At 37.5% G+C, this 18658-nt stretch overlaps 1 protein-coding gene across 1 annotated transcript; it reads right to left on the bottom strand.

The window, feature by feature from the left end:
- Positions 1 to 6716: 6716 nt before the first annotated feature.
- On the bottom strand, positions 6717 to 17282 carry LOC123316258. Its single transcript, XM_044902233.1, has 3 exons — positions 17157 to 17282; positions 15231 to 15260; positions 6717 to 8328 (listed from the first exon to the last, which is right to left on the bottom strand). Exons 1-3 carry the CDS (start codon positions 17209 to 17211, stop codon positions 6800 to 6802), a joined length of 1614 nt encoding a protein of 537 aa, XP_044758168.1. The 5' UTR covers positions 17212 to 17282; the 3' UTR covers positions 6717 to 6799.
- Between the last annotated feature and the right edge of the window lie 1376 nt (positions 17283 to 18658).

The raw sequence follows: 18658 nt of genomic DNA, 5'->3' as shown, positions 1-18658 counted from the left end.
AGCCGCATAGAAGTGATCGTAGCAATATCGGCGCTTAAATCACTTTAGCTGCGTTCGACCTGTAAACTCTGGTACGGAGCGCGTCGTACTAGAATTTTTATAACAGACCGCCTAGTGTTAGGTATGAATCCTGTACAACTTGTTCTTTTTTGAATGAACGAATGACACTTGTCAAAGACAATATCCGTGGAAAACTCGAATTTGACTTGCAGTGCAAGGTGAAAATGTGCTTTTCTAGAATCACCACGACCAGTAATTACTTTCGCAAAATATCACAGATAATCAGTGTGGTCCAACGAAAACTTAACACCTCTATTTTCCGACTTCGAAATGAAAATGTGGAAAATCGCTCTGAAACGTCAATTTCCGATTGGAGGGGAAATAACTTTTCCGCTCTTTGGATTGTAACGTGGTTACCTCGGAGAAATTTATCTCGAGCGCCAGCTATTCTTTTCACTAGGAAGAATAGCAAACCTACCAGAGTAGCTGCTAGTCGGAGACAGAGTTCGCTGTTATCTAGTGTGGTAGCGATAACGAAGTAGTCAAAATCAAATTATGTACCAGTTTATTCACACCTTCGGAAACTGATTATATAAACAACGGAAAGGTATGAAATATGAGCGAATCCATCAGCAAACATACATTCTGGAAATTCTATCCGGTCACGAGCACTTTATAAAGTTTATACCGGGTACAGTGAAAATCAAAGGTTGTTCAATAAAATGCGCCAACCAGAACTGACGAAATGGATACTAAGGATAACCTCGTGAAGTGAAATGACTTGCTATACGGTATCGGGATGTAATTCATTGTATTTCTCCAGAAGATAGCGAAGAAAAGGTCTATTTTTAGCGCAACTACGGGATTTCACTGACGACGAGCGATGTCTCTTATTCTCTACCCCAAGGGCTTACGCACCATGACTGATAGAAAAGGAGAGATTTCGATTTCAACACTTATGACGCGGAACGCGAACAGGTGTTGACGGGATTTTCTCTTCACTACACCAAGGGCTTACGCACCATGACTGATAGCGAAGGGAAAAGTCAGACTCGCGAAACAGGGTAAAGTACGGCAAAAGATAACAGAAAGCGATACAGTACAGCAGTGTCAAAGTAGTAACCGGTGTAGGTCTAATGAAGAACTGAACGGTAAAGACGGGGACCTACCTCCTTTATTTCAGGCACTCGCGGAAAAAAAAACGAAAACTAAAAATTAATTCCTAAGAGCACTAACTTCGTAATACAAAATTTATTCTAAATTCGCTGAACGGCTTGTCGTGCACACAATTAAAGTCGAATTGCAGAGAAAAGAGAGAACAGAGCGTAAAAGTGACAAAAGAGACTAAGATGTAAATGTCACAAAAGAGAGACTAAAAGTAAAAGAGCAAAAGTGGCCGTCGCGGGGAAAAATCTGCTTTTATAGGCAAATCCCGCCACACGTTAAAATCTGAAAATTCCAGAATGCGACAAGAGTGAAAAACGTCGTCAGCTCCGGTTTATCGCATATCAACATCAGAAAAACGTCAAAATCTTCAACGGCATGCAAGAAAAACAATGTTAAACACAGATAAACGGTTTTTTTACATTTACTCTGCCTATCGGAATGCATGTACTGAATATTTGAGAATTAAATATTTTCAAAGGCGGTAATGTGAAATGAGAGGAATGCACTAAAATGAACTCCAATTTTTCTCAGAAAACTGGAGATCATTACAGGATCTTACTGCAACCACTTGATTTTGAATAGGGATGGGGGGTGTTTCGATACCTCACGTTGAAGATCTTAACAAATACTATCTGATCCTGAAATTTCGCTTCAAAATTTCCATCGATAACGAAATGACAGGTAAAATAGTGGAAGAGTACTTTTGTGATTAGTTTGATAAATGCTGGAAATGGACACCATTCATTTCATGTAGTAATATAAGTAGTTCTGCTGAAGATGTTCACGTTCATTACTCAAGATAATAAAGAAATTAGGAAGCCAAAAAAGGCTTATTTTCCAAGCTTTTTGTGTAATCATCACTTCCACCCCTACTGCAGCCAGACTTCAGAAAGTCTTGGCAAAAAGGGGTACTAACCCCACGATATGTCGCTAAAGAAGACTGACGTGTCATACACTCAGGGAGATGAGGAACGATCGATTCTTCTTCTCAAAACACTTTTTTCAGTTAGTGCGCGCATGAAGTAGTGCTGAACTAGCAATAACACTATGAAATCCTGTAAGGATGATTGGGATATTGCTAAGAGGGTATATACAAGGCAACAACTGGAATGGACAATTAGCACCTTTCAGCCGTAGAAATCACAAGGGTTGGATGGGACGTTTCCTGTACTGCAGAAGGGAACAGAAGAGATTCTCTCCATTTTCTGAGGATTACAAGCATTGGGGCAAGTAAATAATGAATGGAAAAGGGCAAATTAACCTTCCAAATCTCTCGCAGCTGACAAATGCAATTCAGCACATGTACTCGAATGCAGATTTAACCACTCCGAATTGGGAAGTCACAACAGACTGCAACTCGTTCAGACACTGGACGCTCAGACTTCAGAGGCAACGAATTTTCGGATGCTCTCGCTACAGAAGACGCAACCTCAGCGCTTATTGGTCCGGAATCCACTGTAGCAATTTCCAAATCCTTGATCAGGGAACGGAACAATAAGGCATAGGAAATACTGACGCAGTCCTGCACTGCGTCACTCACACAGGGCCTCCGAGTTAATACACTAGTCGATGACTAGGATTTTCTAGAACCAATCTGAGATCTATAATGGCGGTCTTCACAGAACATTGTAGGCTCGGAGCTCACTTACACAAAATTAGCATCGTCAATGATTCAATCAGCAGGACCTGTCTAGAGGAAGAAAACGATTGAGCAGATACCCTGTGACTGTTCGGCGGCAGACAGGGTCAGACTTGGAGTCTTTGGCTCTCCAAAGCTGAATTTAGAAGAAGAATCACTCCTCCTTTGACATCATCTCCCTTTTGATGGAACTAGAGAGAGAAGTTTAGCTCTCTGAGTTTGTCTTTATGTTACTAAGGACCGCTTTGGTCGCGGTGGCAGGTTTGGTTGATGCGTCAAACACACAGCAATCTGTAAAGAACCCTTCATTCCAAGAATAGGGAAAAAGGACTGGACTTATCCTTGACCTCTTAGATCCATTCGCTCAACCTCCTTTTTGCTTAAAACGATGGAGAAAGTAGTAGAAAACTAAGTGAGAACGGAGAAATTGGAGAAGGCACTACTTCATAAATGTCAGCATGCAAACAGGGCTGGTCGCTCAACAGAGACACTGCTCTGTATCAGCTGACCGAAGTCATTCAGAAGATTCTGAACAACAAAGAAATCGCCATATGCTCCTTCCTAGACATATCTAGGGCCTTCGACAACACAACATACAAGGACAGCTGAGACATTGGTTTGATGGGCTCACCAAAGCAATGTTCATAGCCGTCAAATCCACTGCTGGCGGAACACCACAAGGAGGTGTAATATCTCCTCTCCTATGGAGCTTGGTAGTGGATGAGCCACTGTACAAGCTATAGGAGCTTGGCTTCGAATGTGTAGGCTATGCCGATGACATTGTGTGATAGAAAGAGGTAAATTCGAAGACACCCTCTGTGACTTACTACAGAAGGGCATCAGAATTATTGAGCAGTGGGGCTGAACATTAACCCAACCTTGACCACAGTAATTCCCTTACGCCTACAGGCGTTTTTTTGGAAGTTATTAAAACTTTATGGTCATGCTCATGGAGCTATCCTAACTGATGATAGAAAAATTCTCGAAAGATGGAAGGAGCATTACTCACTGGTCTTGAATCAAAATAACGAATCGGATTTATTCATTTTAGACCTGCTCCCGCGTATAGTCCGATGACATCGCTTGATGAAGAAATCTCAATGTCGGAAATCATAAGTGCGATAAAAAATATGATAAGTCACCTGGTCTAGACGGTGTTCCAGCGGAGATATTCAAAGCCCTGGATGACGACATTGTCAATAGCCTCCTAACACTATTCCGCAAGATCTGGTATCAAGATGTGCCACAAGACTTTAGAGACGCTTTAGTTATCAACCTCTATAAGAACAAAGGCGATACGTCAAATTGCAAAAATTACAGCGGCATATCGATGCTGGCCGGTGGCCGGTAAAATTCTCTCTAAGATTATGGCTAATCGTCTGATTCCACTCTTAGAAAAGCTATTACCTGAATCCCAGTGCGGCTTTCGGGCTTTTGGCCAAATCGAGGTACTCTGGAATAAAACTGTTCGATATTTTCGCCATAGCTGTCTCGATAATTGCTGACATGAGTATGCCTGTAAGAAGTGTTAAGTGTTGGAATAAGATTAAGATTTGATGGAGGCCTATTTAACCTGAAGCGCCTCAGAGCAAAATCCCGTACAAAGTTTATCACGGAACTTGAATATGCAGACGACTGCGCACTTATCGCTAGCAGCTCAGAGGATCTACAGATAATGTTGGACAGGTCGAGTAGTTAGAATACTTGGAAAGCTTCATAAATACTAGGGCTAACCTAGACACGGAAATACACAACCGTATCAATTCAGCTTTACGGGCATTCTGGAAGCTGAAGGACTGAGTGTTTCAAAATCACGACCTCAGTCTGAAGACCAAGACAGCTGTTTACAAAGCAGTCCTACCAACGCTTCCTTACGGAAGCGAAAACTGGACGACCTGCAGGCGACATATTAAACAGCTTGAACAAACGCAACAACGTAATGCACATCAGATGGTTCCACAAAGTTTCGAATGCAGAAGTCTTGCAACGCGCGAGTTGTACAACAATTGAGACTCAAGTAACGAGGGCCCGACTCAGATGGAGAGACCACATTCTGAGGATGCAAGACACAAGACTCCCCATAATAGCTCGGTATGGCGAATTCATAGAGGGAGCCCGGAAATCAGGAGGCCAGTATATGCGGATTAAGGATATATTACATCAATCCCTAAAATCAGGTAATGCCAATCATAACTGGGAACAACTAGCGTTAGACATGTCACAGTGGAGGTCTTTGGTGCACAGTAAGAATGGAGACTCGAGAAGGATACAGCGGCGGTCAGATCTGGTTGGTGACTATCCATGCCTGGAGTCTGGAAGGATCTGTAGGTCACGGTTGGGTCTCTTCAGTCACAGGAGGGCACACAGTAGCAATTAGCCCTAAGAAATTATAAGTCTGTTCGCACCGTCTTTTTGTAGATTTATTTCCGTAACGGGATACAGCAATGAATGAATGAATGAATGAATGAATTCCCTTTACTTGGAAAAGAAACCTTCCAGCTGTGAAATCCATCTCGTTTATTGGCGATATCGTAGAATGGAAGACGGAAGTCAAATATTCGCGAATAACCCTAGACAACAGCTTTTTGTGGAATATTAGCATATTAGAAATAATATTTCTTCAGACGAGCACGAGGCAAATACTCGACAAGATACAAAGGCTTGACAGTGCGTGCATCATTGGAGCTAGAGAACGTGCCCAAGTAGAGCACTTTAGGTCATGACAGATCTCACTCCTCTACATCTAGTGATGGATAGGGTAGCTCATGAGGCCATTCTCAGAATATCTAGGGATGGTACAGGTAATAGGAGAATTAAAAGTCAGAGAGCCTGGTCCTCTCTAAACAAGTACATCTCATCAGCGAACCTACATATAAATGATGTTATGATTAAAAAATTAATTATTGAGAAGAACTTCAACACGATGCTTTGTGGAAGGGAGGAATGGAAAAAGGAATACTCTACCCAGAATTTCAAAGTGAATATCTACTATTGAATACTATATTTGATGGTTCAAAAACCACGACAGGGGCTGGCGCTGGAATATGCGGGGCTGGCGCTGGAATATACGGGGCTGGCGCTGGAATATACGGGGCTGGCGCTGGAATATACGGGGCAAGCACCAAATGCACAAATTCTTTTGCAATCAAAAGATGCGTGGACATAAACCTGAAATGAAATAATCAAGGATGTGACATAGTGATCCATTCTGATTATCGAGCCTCTATCGAAGCACTGACCCCTATGTCATCAACCCAAAGCTGACATGGGAGTGCCGAAGGAAACTCATTGAAATAGGCAATAAGAACAACAAGGTCTCTTTATTCTGGGTTCCAGGTCACTCTGGAATCAAAGGAAACGAGAAAGCCAACACACTCGCCAGAAGGGGAGCACAAACGGCACTTACTGGCCCAGAGCCTTTCTGTGGTATAGGAAAATGCACCTATGGGAAAGAGTTTCTGGAGAGAAACCGAAAGAATAACACTCTACAGCAGTGGTTCCCAACCGCAGTAGCCAAAATATGGTTCACGAACCTAGAACATGGAAGATTTAACCGCTGCTCTCAGACCAAACTGTTAAATAGATGGCGTTAGTGAATAGAATCAGTAGTACAGTCAATACAAACTTACTGAAAAATTTGAGAACGTCGCAAATATGAAAGTGTGATACATATTCTACAGGAGCAGCACCTTTAGTGATAAAGCTCGAAATTTCATCGACCTTCATTCAACCATTCGGTGTGGACGAATTTTTAACATACCCGTCTTTTTGGAAATTTTCGAAACTCGTATTTCCCAAAAAAACCTTCGTATATCTAAATGTCATACCTAGAACTTACTGTACAATTGATTCATTATTCATTCGATGTTAAAGTGTTTTAAGTGTTGACGAATTAGGAAAAAAACATCTATTAGTCAAGGAAAACATTTAATTTTTCCAAAAAATAAAAACAGTGATCAATTCTAAATCGACAATCTGACAATAACGTCAAAGTTAATCATAAAATACACATCCACTGGTACTAGCCAAAGCCCAGAGGCCCATATCGTGGATGCAGCCTCGTGGTTCTTGTCCTCCTTGAATTCCGGCACCAAATTTAATCCAGGAGAATATTTGGGTGAAAGCTTCCTGTTTCACCAACATTTTCATCCATACATCTCTTTGTTCCTTATGTACTGTCATACTACCTATGATTCCGGTGTATATTTGTCCAATTATAGGAATTCTGCGAATTGTAGTCAAGTCTATTCCGCCCTGTAGAATAGCAGGGTTTATATTACGAACTATTTGTACAATAATACTTTCTTTGGAATTGAAATTAATCAATGTTTTTAGTTTCGGGAATAGTCCAACAGAGAAATATACACCCTGTTCAGTAAGGGTGAAGAATGTTAATCTGAGGAGAAGTGTTGTTAAACTGTTCAAGTAGTCAGTTCTCAAAGCAAACAACAAGTTTATGGCGGACTTGATCTTTGGTTCTCCTCCCTTCAAGAATAGCTTTACGATATAAGGAATATTGACTTGCTCTATCACTAGTTTGTTTTGTTTGAATATTTCAAATTTATGCAATATTTCGTATGAAAACGCAGGTGCCATTTTTTTCTTCAGAATCCTTTCTATGTAATCAATCTTATGGATGATTGTTTCGTAATTTATTTGTTTGAACGAAGCAGTTACTTGTATCACCACATCGATGAAGGCTTCCATCGTAATCTGTTTATTCAAGAAGAATATCAAATGATATACAAGTGTCTCAATTCCTCTCGTACCACTGTATATACCACCGCCGAATTCTCTGACAATTTTGTAGACCGTAGGGGGATTCTTGACGATTTGGAAAACCGGCGAATTTGGTTCATTGATTTGTTCAACAATGATGGCAAGAGATTCGCTTCCGCTATCAGATATGAATAGAGGTCCCAGGTCGAAATTAGGATTTCTTATGATAATCCTCCCCATCTGTCCAGATGTTTCCTTGATGAGAACACTTATACCACGGAATGTAGAGACAACGTTCATGAACCCTCCAGCAATGACGAAGGTTTTCATTTTCATTTTTGAGTCGATGATCTCGCGAAGTACTTCTCTCTTCAGTTTGCTCATTTCTTTGATTAAATTGATCAGAATCGAGAAACCTCCAATTTTTCTGATTTTAACATAATCGAACATTTCTGGTTGCAAAATCTTGATAATATTGATATGGGCGTCTATTATATTGTCCGGCGGGGAGTTGATGATAAATTCTTGAATTTTCACCTGCTGCGTTATTCTGATGTGAGTCAGGCTCCTTAGAGATTCAATATACTGCAGCATGTTACTTTGGGCACTCCAAGAGTGCCCTGGGAGCATTTTGATCTGTATCCCCTTGTTTTCTCGATGTTTGTAAATAAATTGAAAGCCTGAATGGCCGTCTGTTAGGAGTGACATATCATTTTCGGAGTCGACAATTACTGATATTTTTGATTCGGTGCTGTGGACTGCCAGTAAAGATCCACCAGATCCTCCGTAAGTTAGACGCAGCGCTGAAACAAATAATATTAATTGAAATCATGGATAATGATTGTTGAACCTTTCAAGGGGTGATTTATTAGATTTCAAACGAGCCATTGAATTTTGGGGGAATTTCACTCCGAAAAATGATAACAAAGTTATCGAGACACCTATGGAGTCATTCGGAGCAACTGCGCGCACTTTTGCCTTTTAAACTCTGTTTCAAATATTGAAGCTAGGAAAATTAAAACATATTCATAGAGCTGTTTCCGATCAATGAAAAGTATCAAAAAGTAAACAAACAAAAACGTTTTTTTCCTCCAAAAACATTTTTCACCTGCTCCGTACTGCGGTTGGCGTGCGCACCCTCACGAAGTAAGTGACTGCATGTGCGGGTAAGTAAACGCATTGCTCAGTGAACTACACAAACAAAATAAATAACAACATAATGTCATCGAAATGTTACAATATAAGGAAAATGCTGCTTATTGTCAATACAAAAGCCACCATTCCAGGTAAACACTACACTTGATCCATTCCTCTGCTGGTAATTCTTCATTTTTTTTTTAACGAAGAGCGGAATAATAATATGGTTCTTTCGTTTTTGAAATAGAAGGCTTCTGTCTGCTTCTATGAATGTTTTCTTTTTCTTCTCGATAAAAGATTGTATCTTATTTTTTAGCAGAACCAGTTAGGAACAAGGCTGATGGAACCTTTCTTCTCCTCTTCTAAGCTTCTTTTTTCTTCCATATGTTGTATGTAGGGACTATCTGTAATGATTTGTGATTTCATAGAAACATTTTCTCCACGTCATTTTTCTTTCGCATATTGGTTAACCGCTGAATTTTGGTTTGAGATATGGTCAGCAAGTCAACATATTTGCTCAGTGCAGGATTCACAAAAAGGCTTTTCAGTGGATCCTGTTTTAGATGCAAGGATCATCAGACATGCTCTCCATAGATCTTCAGTAGTGAACTTTTCCAATATTCGAGCACGTATTAAAGGATAAAGAGTAGTAGTAGCATGGATACAAGAGGTGTAACTGGAGCAACCAGCAAATCAACAATGTAGTAATTTATTCCTTATTTTTATATATTCCTCTTCATTGATATAATAGTAGGCAACTGTTAGTTCATTAAATATAAAATATATGCTTCTTTCCTCTTTCCATATACCAGTACCCGATTTTTTCTGATTTACAACATATAACATTCGTCGTGCCTCTACTAATCTTCCACTGAAAAACCCAAATGTAGTTAGGTCAAGTTGGCCAATTCCAAGAGCCGAAAAATGAGTTTTCACTCATAACTTGAAAACAAAAGGAGATAGAGGGATGCGGTAGTGGCCATTATTCATAATTCAAAAATCGAGGTCAGAAACGTGCCATACATTTTTCCTTTTTTTACCTAATTTTTAACGTTACAGCGCTGCCATTCAATCCCATCGAATTTTGCGTACCGTGTACTATAAACACTCAAGGCACTTGGATAAAATATTTTTGGGATCTGAGAAAAGAAATTGGACTTACGAGTGTAAATACTTGTGGTAAAGGGTAAAATATCTTGTTTGACCCCATAGGCATACATTTTCCCAGTTTTCATCCTTTGCATACTTCTAGAATGTCTATTGAACTTATTAAAAATGTTTATAAGGGTTTAAAATTAAACAAAAATCGTTTTGGGATGAGTTTTTATCGATGATTCTAGTCTAGATATTCAAAAAATAGGATGCTTAAAATGGCGCATTAAAATGAGCACATTCCTTAAAGTACCTAGCTAAAGCCCGTTTGTAACAGCCGAGAATTCTCTACCAAATTTTGGTGAGAAAACGGCAGAGATTATTTTGTATGCAACTGAACAGAGAATTCTACCGAAAGTGCGTATGTAACGGTAAAGAATTCACGGCGCATGAAATCTCGAGTAATTTTCTAGAGAATTCTCGGCTGTTGCAAACGGACCATAGGCTTTGTACCAAAAATTATATAATATCTATAATCTATAATCTTTGCTTTGTACACATGAGAGAGTTAGACGCCGCGTTGAGCGCGCGTACATGTGTACGCTCCAATGCCCTGTCTAGTAACTCGAAGCGCGCTGCAAACGCGACGGTCGAAGTGAAAACTACAAACGCGGCGTCTAACGTCCTCATGTGTACTTAGCCTTAAATTTCTACAACTGTTGAAAATAACTTTTGGACAATTCACCAAAATTTAGCTATAAGAAGGCATGATAATTTCAATTTCTCTTTCACCGTTTTCACCGAGTATGTGCATGGTTGTATGGACGGGAGGATTCAAGTTGAGACTATTTACACCGACTTCAGTAAAGCCTTTGACAAAATTAGTAATAATATACTATTGAGTCGTTTGGCTGAGGTCGGTGTGGCAGGTAATCTGCTCAGATGGTTTGAGTCCTATATTAGAAACCGTTCTCAATTCGTTTCGGTTCTGGGATTTGTATCTGGACTATTTATGACCACTTCAGGCGTGCCCCAGGGATCGCATCTTGGACCTTCACTTTTTTTAATCTACATAAATAAGATTGCGACCTGCTTTCATTATTGTAGATTTTTTATGTTCACGGATGATTTGAAGTTCTTCATTTCTGTGTTCAACGATCAGGATTGTGAGCGTTTGCAAGGTGACTTAAACCGACTTGTTGCTTTCTGTGATGAGAATGGATTATTCCTTAATATCTCCAAATGTAGATCAATGACGTTCACGAGAAGCCACAATCCAATAATGCGAACATATATTATATACATGAAGAATCGCTTGAATCTTCAAGTTCTGTTCGAGACTTGGGAGTCATCTTCGATCCCAAACTAATCTTTGATCTCCATGTCGAATCTGTTGTTAATTTGTCCTCCAGAATGTTAGGGTATATATCTAGGAAATGTAGTGCATTCGTAACTGTCACAACAATTATTAAGGTCCTTTTCAGTGCATTTGTGCTGAGCAGACTAAGCTTTGCAAGTGTCGTGTGGAATCCTAGGCAAAAAATTAACATTAATCGCCTTGAGAGTATTCAAAACAGGTTCATAAGATTTCTTGCTTTCAAAACGAAATTTACCTGATGGAGACTATGTTTTGGCGCGCGAGCATTTCGGAATGCTATCATTGTCGAGCATACGTATGGTCTCCGAGGTACTCTTTGCATTTAAGATCTTGAACAATAAACTTCAGAGCCCATATATTCTTGGTGGCTTGTGCTTTAATGTTCCCCAGAGGTCTCTCAGAGCCTGTGAGCTTTTTATGGCACCCTTTAGGAACACATACACGGTTCAGCACTCGCCTCTATGTCGGATATCTCGGACCAGCAACATGTTTAGTGGTCAAGTTGATTATTTTTTTATGTCTCTTGAGCAGATCCGAAAAATTTTAAAAAAGAATTGTACGTAATTGCTATTTTTGGGGCATTCTGAGTTTCTTGCTTTTTTTTCTCTTTCTTTTGTTGATTTTTGTCAGTTGTACTCATGATCATTAGTTATGTTCGTAATCTTGTATCGAATTGATCTATGTACTTATAATTTCTGTGATTTTGTTCATTTTATCTGAGGATACATTAGTGGGTTATATGGCTCGTTCCAGAATCGCATCTTTTCAATCTGTTACGTCAATACCGTCCAATCCATGGAGGTTCCTACCTCCATGGTCCAATTAGAGCAAAGTAACCTGAAAATCTGCTCGCTCTCTTTCCTCCGAGATGTAATTCTGGAACTCCGCTTGATTGTTAAATAACTTTGTGGTTCTTTTATTTGGTCGACCACATTCTTTTTTGTTTGAACATATCTGTTTTACGAAAAACGTCAACATATTGCCGAACAGTACTTTGGAAAGATTCATAATAATGTACAGCAATAATTAGATATTTGAAGTTGTTGGAACGTTGCAGTTGCAGAATAGAAAATTTCCACTTATTTTTTCCGCAATTTTGAAGAAGAGGTTCAATACTAAATGGTTTTTCACTTCCATCTTTATAATTTGCTGATAATTTTAATACAACAATCCGAAACGCTAAATTGATAGTTCACCTGGAATATCGACCTTCAAAATTCTGTAGCGTACTTGACGATCAATTTTTCTTGAAAGCACGTTACTTGATTACAGTCTGTGACTTCCGGAAACCACAGAATTACAGAATGAAACTAAAATTTCATGTTCCGTCGATAAGTAATGTTGATATTTCACGACTTGTATCTTATAAATTGTTTGTTGGAATCTTTGAGAATCCATAATGAAAATATAATGAAATCTCAAAATTATTCATGGGATAATCGAATTTCAGTTTCCTTCTGTGGTTTCTGGAAGTCACAGACTGATCGAGCAGTTCGAAATTGCTGTTTCTCCTATTTCAAGTTTTTCCTTATAGGTAACTAGGTAATCATGAGTGAACCATTGCCCAATTGGTTGAAAGTAATGAGATGGTGCTGCATCTATACTTATTCAAGTTCGACTTGGCGCTAATCAGAATCAAAATGAGATTAGGCAAAATCAAATTGGCAACATCATTTTCAAACTGGCATTAAACAGTAACAAATTGGTAACAATCAATTTCAATCTGGCATTAGTAAATTACAAATTGACAATAAACAAAATCACATTAGCAATTTTGAATTTTCCATTGGAGTAAAATGTTTGATGAACAATTTTTATTCAATGATAAACCCAGTAAAAAACGTAATAATTAATTAAAACCATTCGAGAACAAAGAATTTCCTCAAAAAATTATATCTTGCATATCGAATGCAGAAGGAATGAATCTTTGGATATGAGCGATGAATTTTGCAACGGTTAACAACCATTACCTTGCCAATATTGATATAAACGATATTCTCTAATCTCTGCAAATTCTGGATTCTTCCATGTCGTTTCATTAACAAAACAGACGGAACATAACCAAAATTTAGCTTTTTTTTAAAGATTTCTTATGAAAAGAGATAAAAAGAGACGATTTCAGACCCCTCATCATTGGTGATAGTTTTGAAGTGTTCTAAGGTTGCAACTGGAAAAACTCATAACTTTTCCAGGAAAAAGACAGAGAAAGTAGCTGGAAAGGTGCGTTGATCTGTGATCAACTGATTCGAACTTCGAATTTCACAGGTGCAATTTTATTTTGTTCATTGTCAATTTGAAATTGACGAATGCCAGTTTGCACTTGATAATTGAAAATTTGCTTCTGATAAATTCCAGGGTTGAATAGTAGAAGAAACAAGACTAAGTCTTAAGAGGAGATAAAGAAGAAGAAGATTAATGCCAGTTTGAAATTGATATTGCCAATTTGATTTCGACTAATTTCATTTTGATTCTAATTAGCGCCAATTTGAACTTGAAAAGGTATAGTTGGAAGTGAATGAGGTTTCTTGTATAAGCATACTGCTCTCAGATAATAAACTGATTGGTTTGGTAGAAAAGGGACGATTCAATGGCCACCACGCTCCTGAGACTTGACAAATTTAGGATTTTTCCTCTGCTGGGGACATTCAAAATCGGTTGTGTACATAGAAATTATAACTTACAATGGAAGCGGTAAAGGAAAGAGAAACGCCTAGAGAAAAAGCTAGTAGTGGAAAAAGCTCGCTAAAAGCGTTGTTTATGAGTGTTTAGTTTACTGTTGTTGTGCTTTTTGTGCGATTTTCCCGAGTGTTTTGAAATTAAAGTGTTTAAATAACACTAATACATAATGGTTAAATCTTTTGCAGCCATAAAGTGTACAAACTCGAGGTATAAAGAAAAAATTTCATTCCCATTGAGGAGGACTATTTTATGTTGATGGCAATAAAAATTTAAAAGTAGCATCAGTGCCGTCAGTATTTAACTTCTCTGGTAAAACCCAAAAGAAAACTTTTAAAACCGCACAGCTCGCGTTTGTGGTCCTACGGTTACATGAACTTTTCGCCTAAAAATTCCCAAGGGAATAAACCCCTAGCCTAAACTTATTGTATTGAGTTTTGAAACACTCTGTATTCATTTAAATTTATTAAATAAACCATTACTGCGATCGCAATAGGATTCATATTTTTCTTCCCGCGAATTTCCTTGATTTTCCATATTCATGAATTTTTGTGGCTATAAAAACAAATACTCATTCAGGCAATGTATGCGCCCAATATTTTCATGTTTGCTACTAGAATTGTCATGAAAAACGCACAAATAACAGAATTTCCATACTCATTCAATGCTTTTTAAATGGAATTTGCGGGGTTTTTGCCACTACTAGCTCTATCTCTCTCGGCAATACATTCTTCCATAGCTCGAATATGGGAGGGCTCATCCATGTTAGGTTAGTATATCTATGGTTGTGTATAAAACACAGCCCCGAGATGTAGAAGAATTGATAGTAAGCATACGGGAATACGTGCAGCATGCCGAGAAATTCATGTAGAATTTTCCCGAAAGGTAAAGGCCGAATTTGAAAATTGGTTATATTTTTGTCTTTAAATTAATTAAGGTACATATTTACAATATTATGAAAATCTTACAGGAAAGAATTTTTCATTCTTCTCATGTTTCCTTGCAACTCTTACTATCGTACCTACTATTCTACCCCTTTTATTCACTTACAAAAAAGTTCAATTGTACAGTTGTAAGACATTTTTGAAAAAGCAATCAGTTTACCTACAAAACTCAACTCAACCCCCCTTCCATTTAAGTTTATAGGGGTTGATGATGAACATCTATGTCCTAAATTTCCCCTTATTGAACAATTCAACATGATTCCAATAAAATTTTATCAAAGTAAAAACAGATTATATTATGATTTTCACAAAAATGAGTATTTGAACGACGACACGTGTTTTGCTATTTTGTGAAGATCATACTATATCATCTGTTATTTAGTCAATTATGGATTTTCATCAAGTATCGACCTAAATTTTAATTGACACATAAATGTATTTTTATTGAAATATATGAGTTTGATACATTTCTACTTACCGCATCGCATCCGTACTGGACACTGCGAACCTGAAAAAAAAGAATTTTCAAATTCATTGACTTTTGAGGACAGAGCCATTTTATGGAAATTTTGAGCGATATCGGTTGAGAGCAACTGCTACAAGAACTCATCGAAAGAGGATACTTATATACAGGCCCTCTCATCTAAGATTTTTACTTTCAATAATTTTTCATTGCGCACTGGAAGAAACGGTTGTTGACGTTGTTGTAATGGGGACCAAATTTCGTCGTTATTCCAAAGATCAATGCCAAATGGATTATTAATGTTTCGTTGAATTAAAATGGTGGTTCCGCGGAGAAGACGATGGAAATTATGAAATCAATATTAAAAATGAATTGTTAAACGCTAGTGACGCTTCTTTATGAAAAATAGATGGGTACACATACACATATTGTACAGGGTGGGCAAAATTGGTGATACCTGAATTCCAACTTTTTCAACCCAACGAGATAGAGGAAAATGCATGGCACATTACGGTCGTCTTTTTTCGAGAAACTAATAATGCCATCAACTACATTACTCTATCTTCTTTTGTTTTCGAGTTATAGGTTAAAATTAAAATTTCAACTTGGGTCATTATCTCCGTTTCTGTTTCAGCTAGGATATTGAAATGGAGACATTATACAGACACTTTTTTGATAGCAATCCAGTGGCGTACTATGTTTTTTTCCAACAGGTATATTTCCTGAGCTATAATATAAAGATGTATTTTTTCTTATGAAAACAGTATTTTAAAATGACTTAGAAAGACTGAGGGCCAATGTATGATATATTTCTGAAACCGTAAAAAAATGGCGTCATTTTAAACTACTGTTTTCATAAGAAAAAACAAAACTTTATGTTATAGCTCAGCAAATAAACCTGTAGGAAAAAATCATAGTACGCTATTTGATTTCAATCAAAAATGTGTCTGAATAATGTCTTCATTTCAACATCCTAGCACAAACAGGAATGGAGATAATGACCAAAGTTGAAATGGCCCAAATTTAAATTTTAGCCTATAACTCAAAAACAAAAGAAGATAAAGGAATGCAGTTGCATTATTATTTTCTCGATGAAAGACGACATGAATGGTACATTCATTTTTCTCTATATCGTCGGGTTAAAAAGTTGTAGTTCAGGTATCACCAGATATCGATTGAAATTTATTCTGGGAGGATTCTGCATTTCTTAATAAACTTTTTAGGGTTTTCACTCCCAATCTCTGAAACAAAATCAATTAAAAATGAAATAAACGATTTGCTCCCGCGTAAATTTTTCCACTAATTTGTCAGGAGAAAATCGTTTATTTCATTTTTAATTGATTTTGTTTCAGAGATTGGGAGTGATTTGGTAGCGTATTACCTTAGCGTATTAGCTATGTAGGTAAAGCTATGAAGGCTTGAAGCAGTGCCATACTGCAGCATTAACTGAGAATAATGAAGGACTACTGAATAAAACAAATAAGCTTCTTTTTTTTGCATAAACAGAAAAAATAAAAATCGTTTAGTCTTTCTTGGTATAACCATTTTTGGAAGAGTAAGACTACTGAATGAAATGAATTTATAAGCTTGTTTTATTTTCATAATAGGAAAAAATTTCAAAATTGTTGAAATAGATTATTTTGAGAGAAATATATTGAAGCGAGTATTTTGCTGTAGTTTACGCAGATGCCAAACAGATTTTGATGCAGTTAGTTCTTTGTATAATTGGAATAGTTCGGTACGTCACATTTCTAAATGAGTAAACAATCAAGCAATATGTTTTTTTATTATTCATATTGTTAAATGAAAAATTTAGTAAGGTTGAAACCTCATCCTTCAGAAAATTTCTCCCAGATCTCTTCGCACAGGAAAGATGATTGACATTTCGCAATTGTCGATTTTGATTCCGAATCCCTAAATATCTAAATCAACTATTCTCACCTTCAGCATAATCATACCCCAACAAAAATAAGAAAAATACTATTGGAATGAACATCCCTATTTCTGATCGCACACTGGGATGAGAAATGGAAAACGGTATCAATTTATTCCTTTGGTATCAATATCAAGAACCATAAAATATTGATGTCTAATTTTATTGATATAAAACTTTTATTTCTAGTTGAATTAAACGCATGAAGTACAGCTTTTTATGTACATCGAAAATATTGAATTTTCTATTGGTTGTTATGGAATTGCAAAAGGAATCATTACCTTTAAATAGAGATATTTCGAAACTTGGGATTCTTCTATGAAATGATTAATTGAAACGGTTGTTGCATTCGCAGTATCGAACGTATCTAACATATTAAATACATTGATTTGTATGGATGGGCGGTATAGGGGTTGATGAAGAAGAAAAAAAGTTGTTTCGAATGATAAAATTCCTAAAAAGTTGAAGAATGGTCTTTTTATATACGTGAAGACTGAATATTCAGTAAATGAAATATTAGAGTGGTGTAACGAAAATTTAACACCTCGATTTTCCGACTTCAAAATGAAAATGTGGTAAATCGCTTGAACCAATCAATTTCTGATTCGAGGGGGAACAACTTCAATCCCCCCACGGGGGGAGGACCACGACCCTCTGATGAATAGGGATGGGGGTTGTTGCGATAACTAATTTTGAAGAGCGTATCGAGTACTATCTGACCCCAACACTTCGCTTTAAAATATACATCGATAATGAAATAATGAAAATAGTGAAAGAGCCAATATGGAATTTATCTCGATAATATTATTCGTATCCAACACGTTTCGAAAGTATTTAATTTTTTTGTCCTAAAAAGTAGGCAGACCATGTTTTTGATTTACTTCAGCTTATCGTGAATTTTTTAGAACGTTTAAAGTGTTTCAAAGCGAGTGTGAATTTTTAATAGAATTAAGATGGTGTGTTCTGTAGAAGAAAGGGTGGAAATGATGAAATTATTCTTTAGAAATAACGAATGATATCCTAGAAAAAATGTATTCGCTGCTTACGTTGTGCAACTGGTTGCCAAATTTTACGCTACTGGTTCAGTCGGAAACAAAAAAAGGGTACATGAAAGAGACGAAGCGAGGGACATTGTTGCCTTAGATCATGTAGCAATGGATCCGACCTTTCGTACTGGGAAATTTTCCGATGTATCTGGTGGTTCACGCACAACGATCAGGAGAATCCTTAAACAACATAAATTCCATCCTAATAAGATACGATGGGTTCGGGAACTGAATGAGAATGATCCCGATCGTCGGATCCAGTTCTTTGAAGTGGTCAGTAAAATGATTAACGTTAATCAAAACTATATGTTCGATATCTGTTTTTCGGACGAGTGTTAATTTTACCTTAACGGCATTGTAAACCGGCATAACTAGGTATTGGTCATATGAAAATACAAGGTTATTTCGTGAGGTGCACACTGAGTTTCCCCAAAAATTGGATTCTTATGCAGGTACCTATTTAT

Source organism: Coccinella septempunctata, chromosome 1 (assembly GCF_907165205.1).
Source record: "Coccinella septempunctata chromosome 1, icCocSept1.1, whole genome shotgun sequence".
Lineage (NCBI taxonomy): Eukaryota > Metazoa > Arthropoda > Insecta > Coleoptera > Coccinellidae > Coccinella > Coccinella septempunctata.
The sequence above is the reverse complement of the archived record's forward strand: the minus strand, read 5'-3'. Positions and strand labels throughout refer to the sequence as shown.

What these genes read in the sequence shown, in the direction of transcription:
- LOC123316258 (XM_044902233.1), bottom strand. Translation starts at nt 17,211, where the DNA reads ATGTTCATTCCAATAGTATTTTTCTTATTTTTGTTGGGGTATGATTAT. An exon ending in GGGGTATGATTATGCTGAAG is followed by an intron (nt 15,261 to 17,156) that starts GTGAGAATAGTT and finishes CTTTTTTTTCAG; the next exon opens with GTTCGCAGTGTCCAGTACGG. An exon ending in TCCAGTACGGATGCGATGCG is followed by an intron (nt 8,329 to 15,230) that starts GTAAGTAGAAAT and finishes TATTTGTTTCAG; the next exon opens with CGCTGCGTCTAACTTACGGA.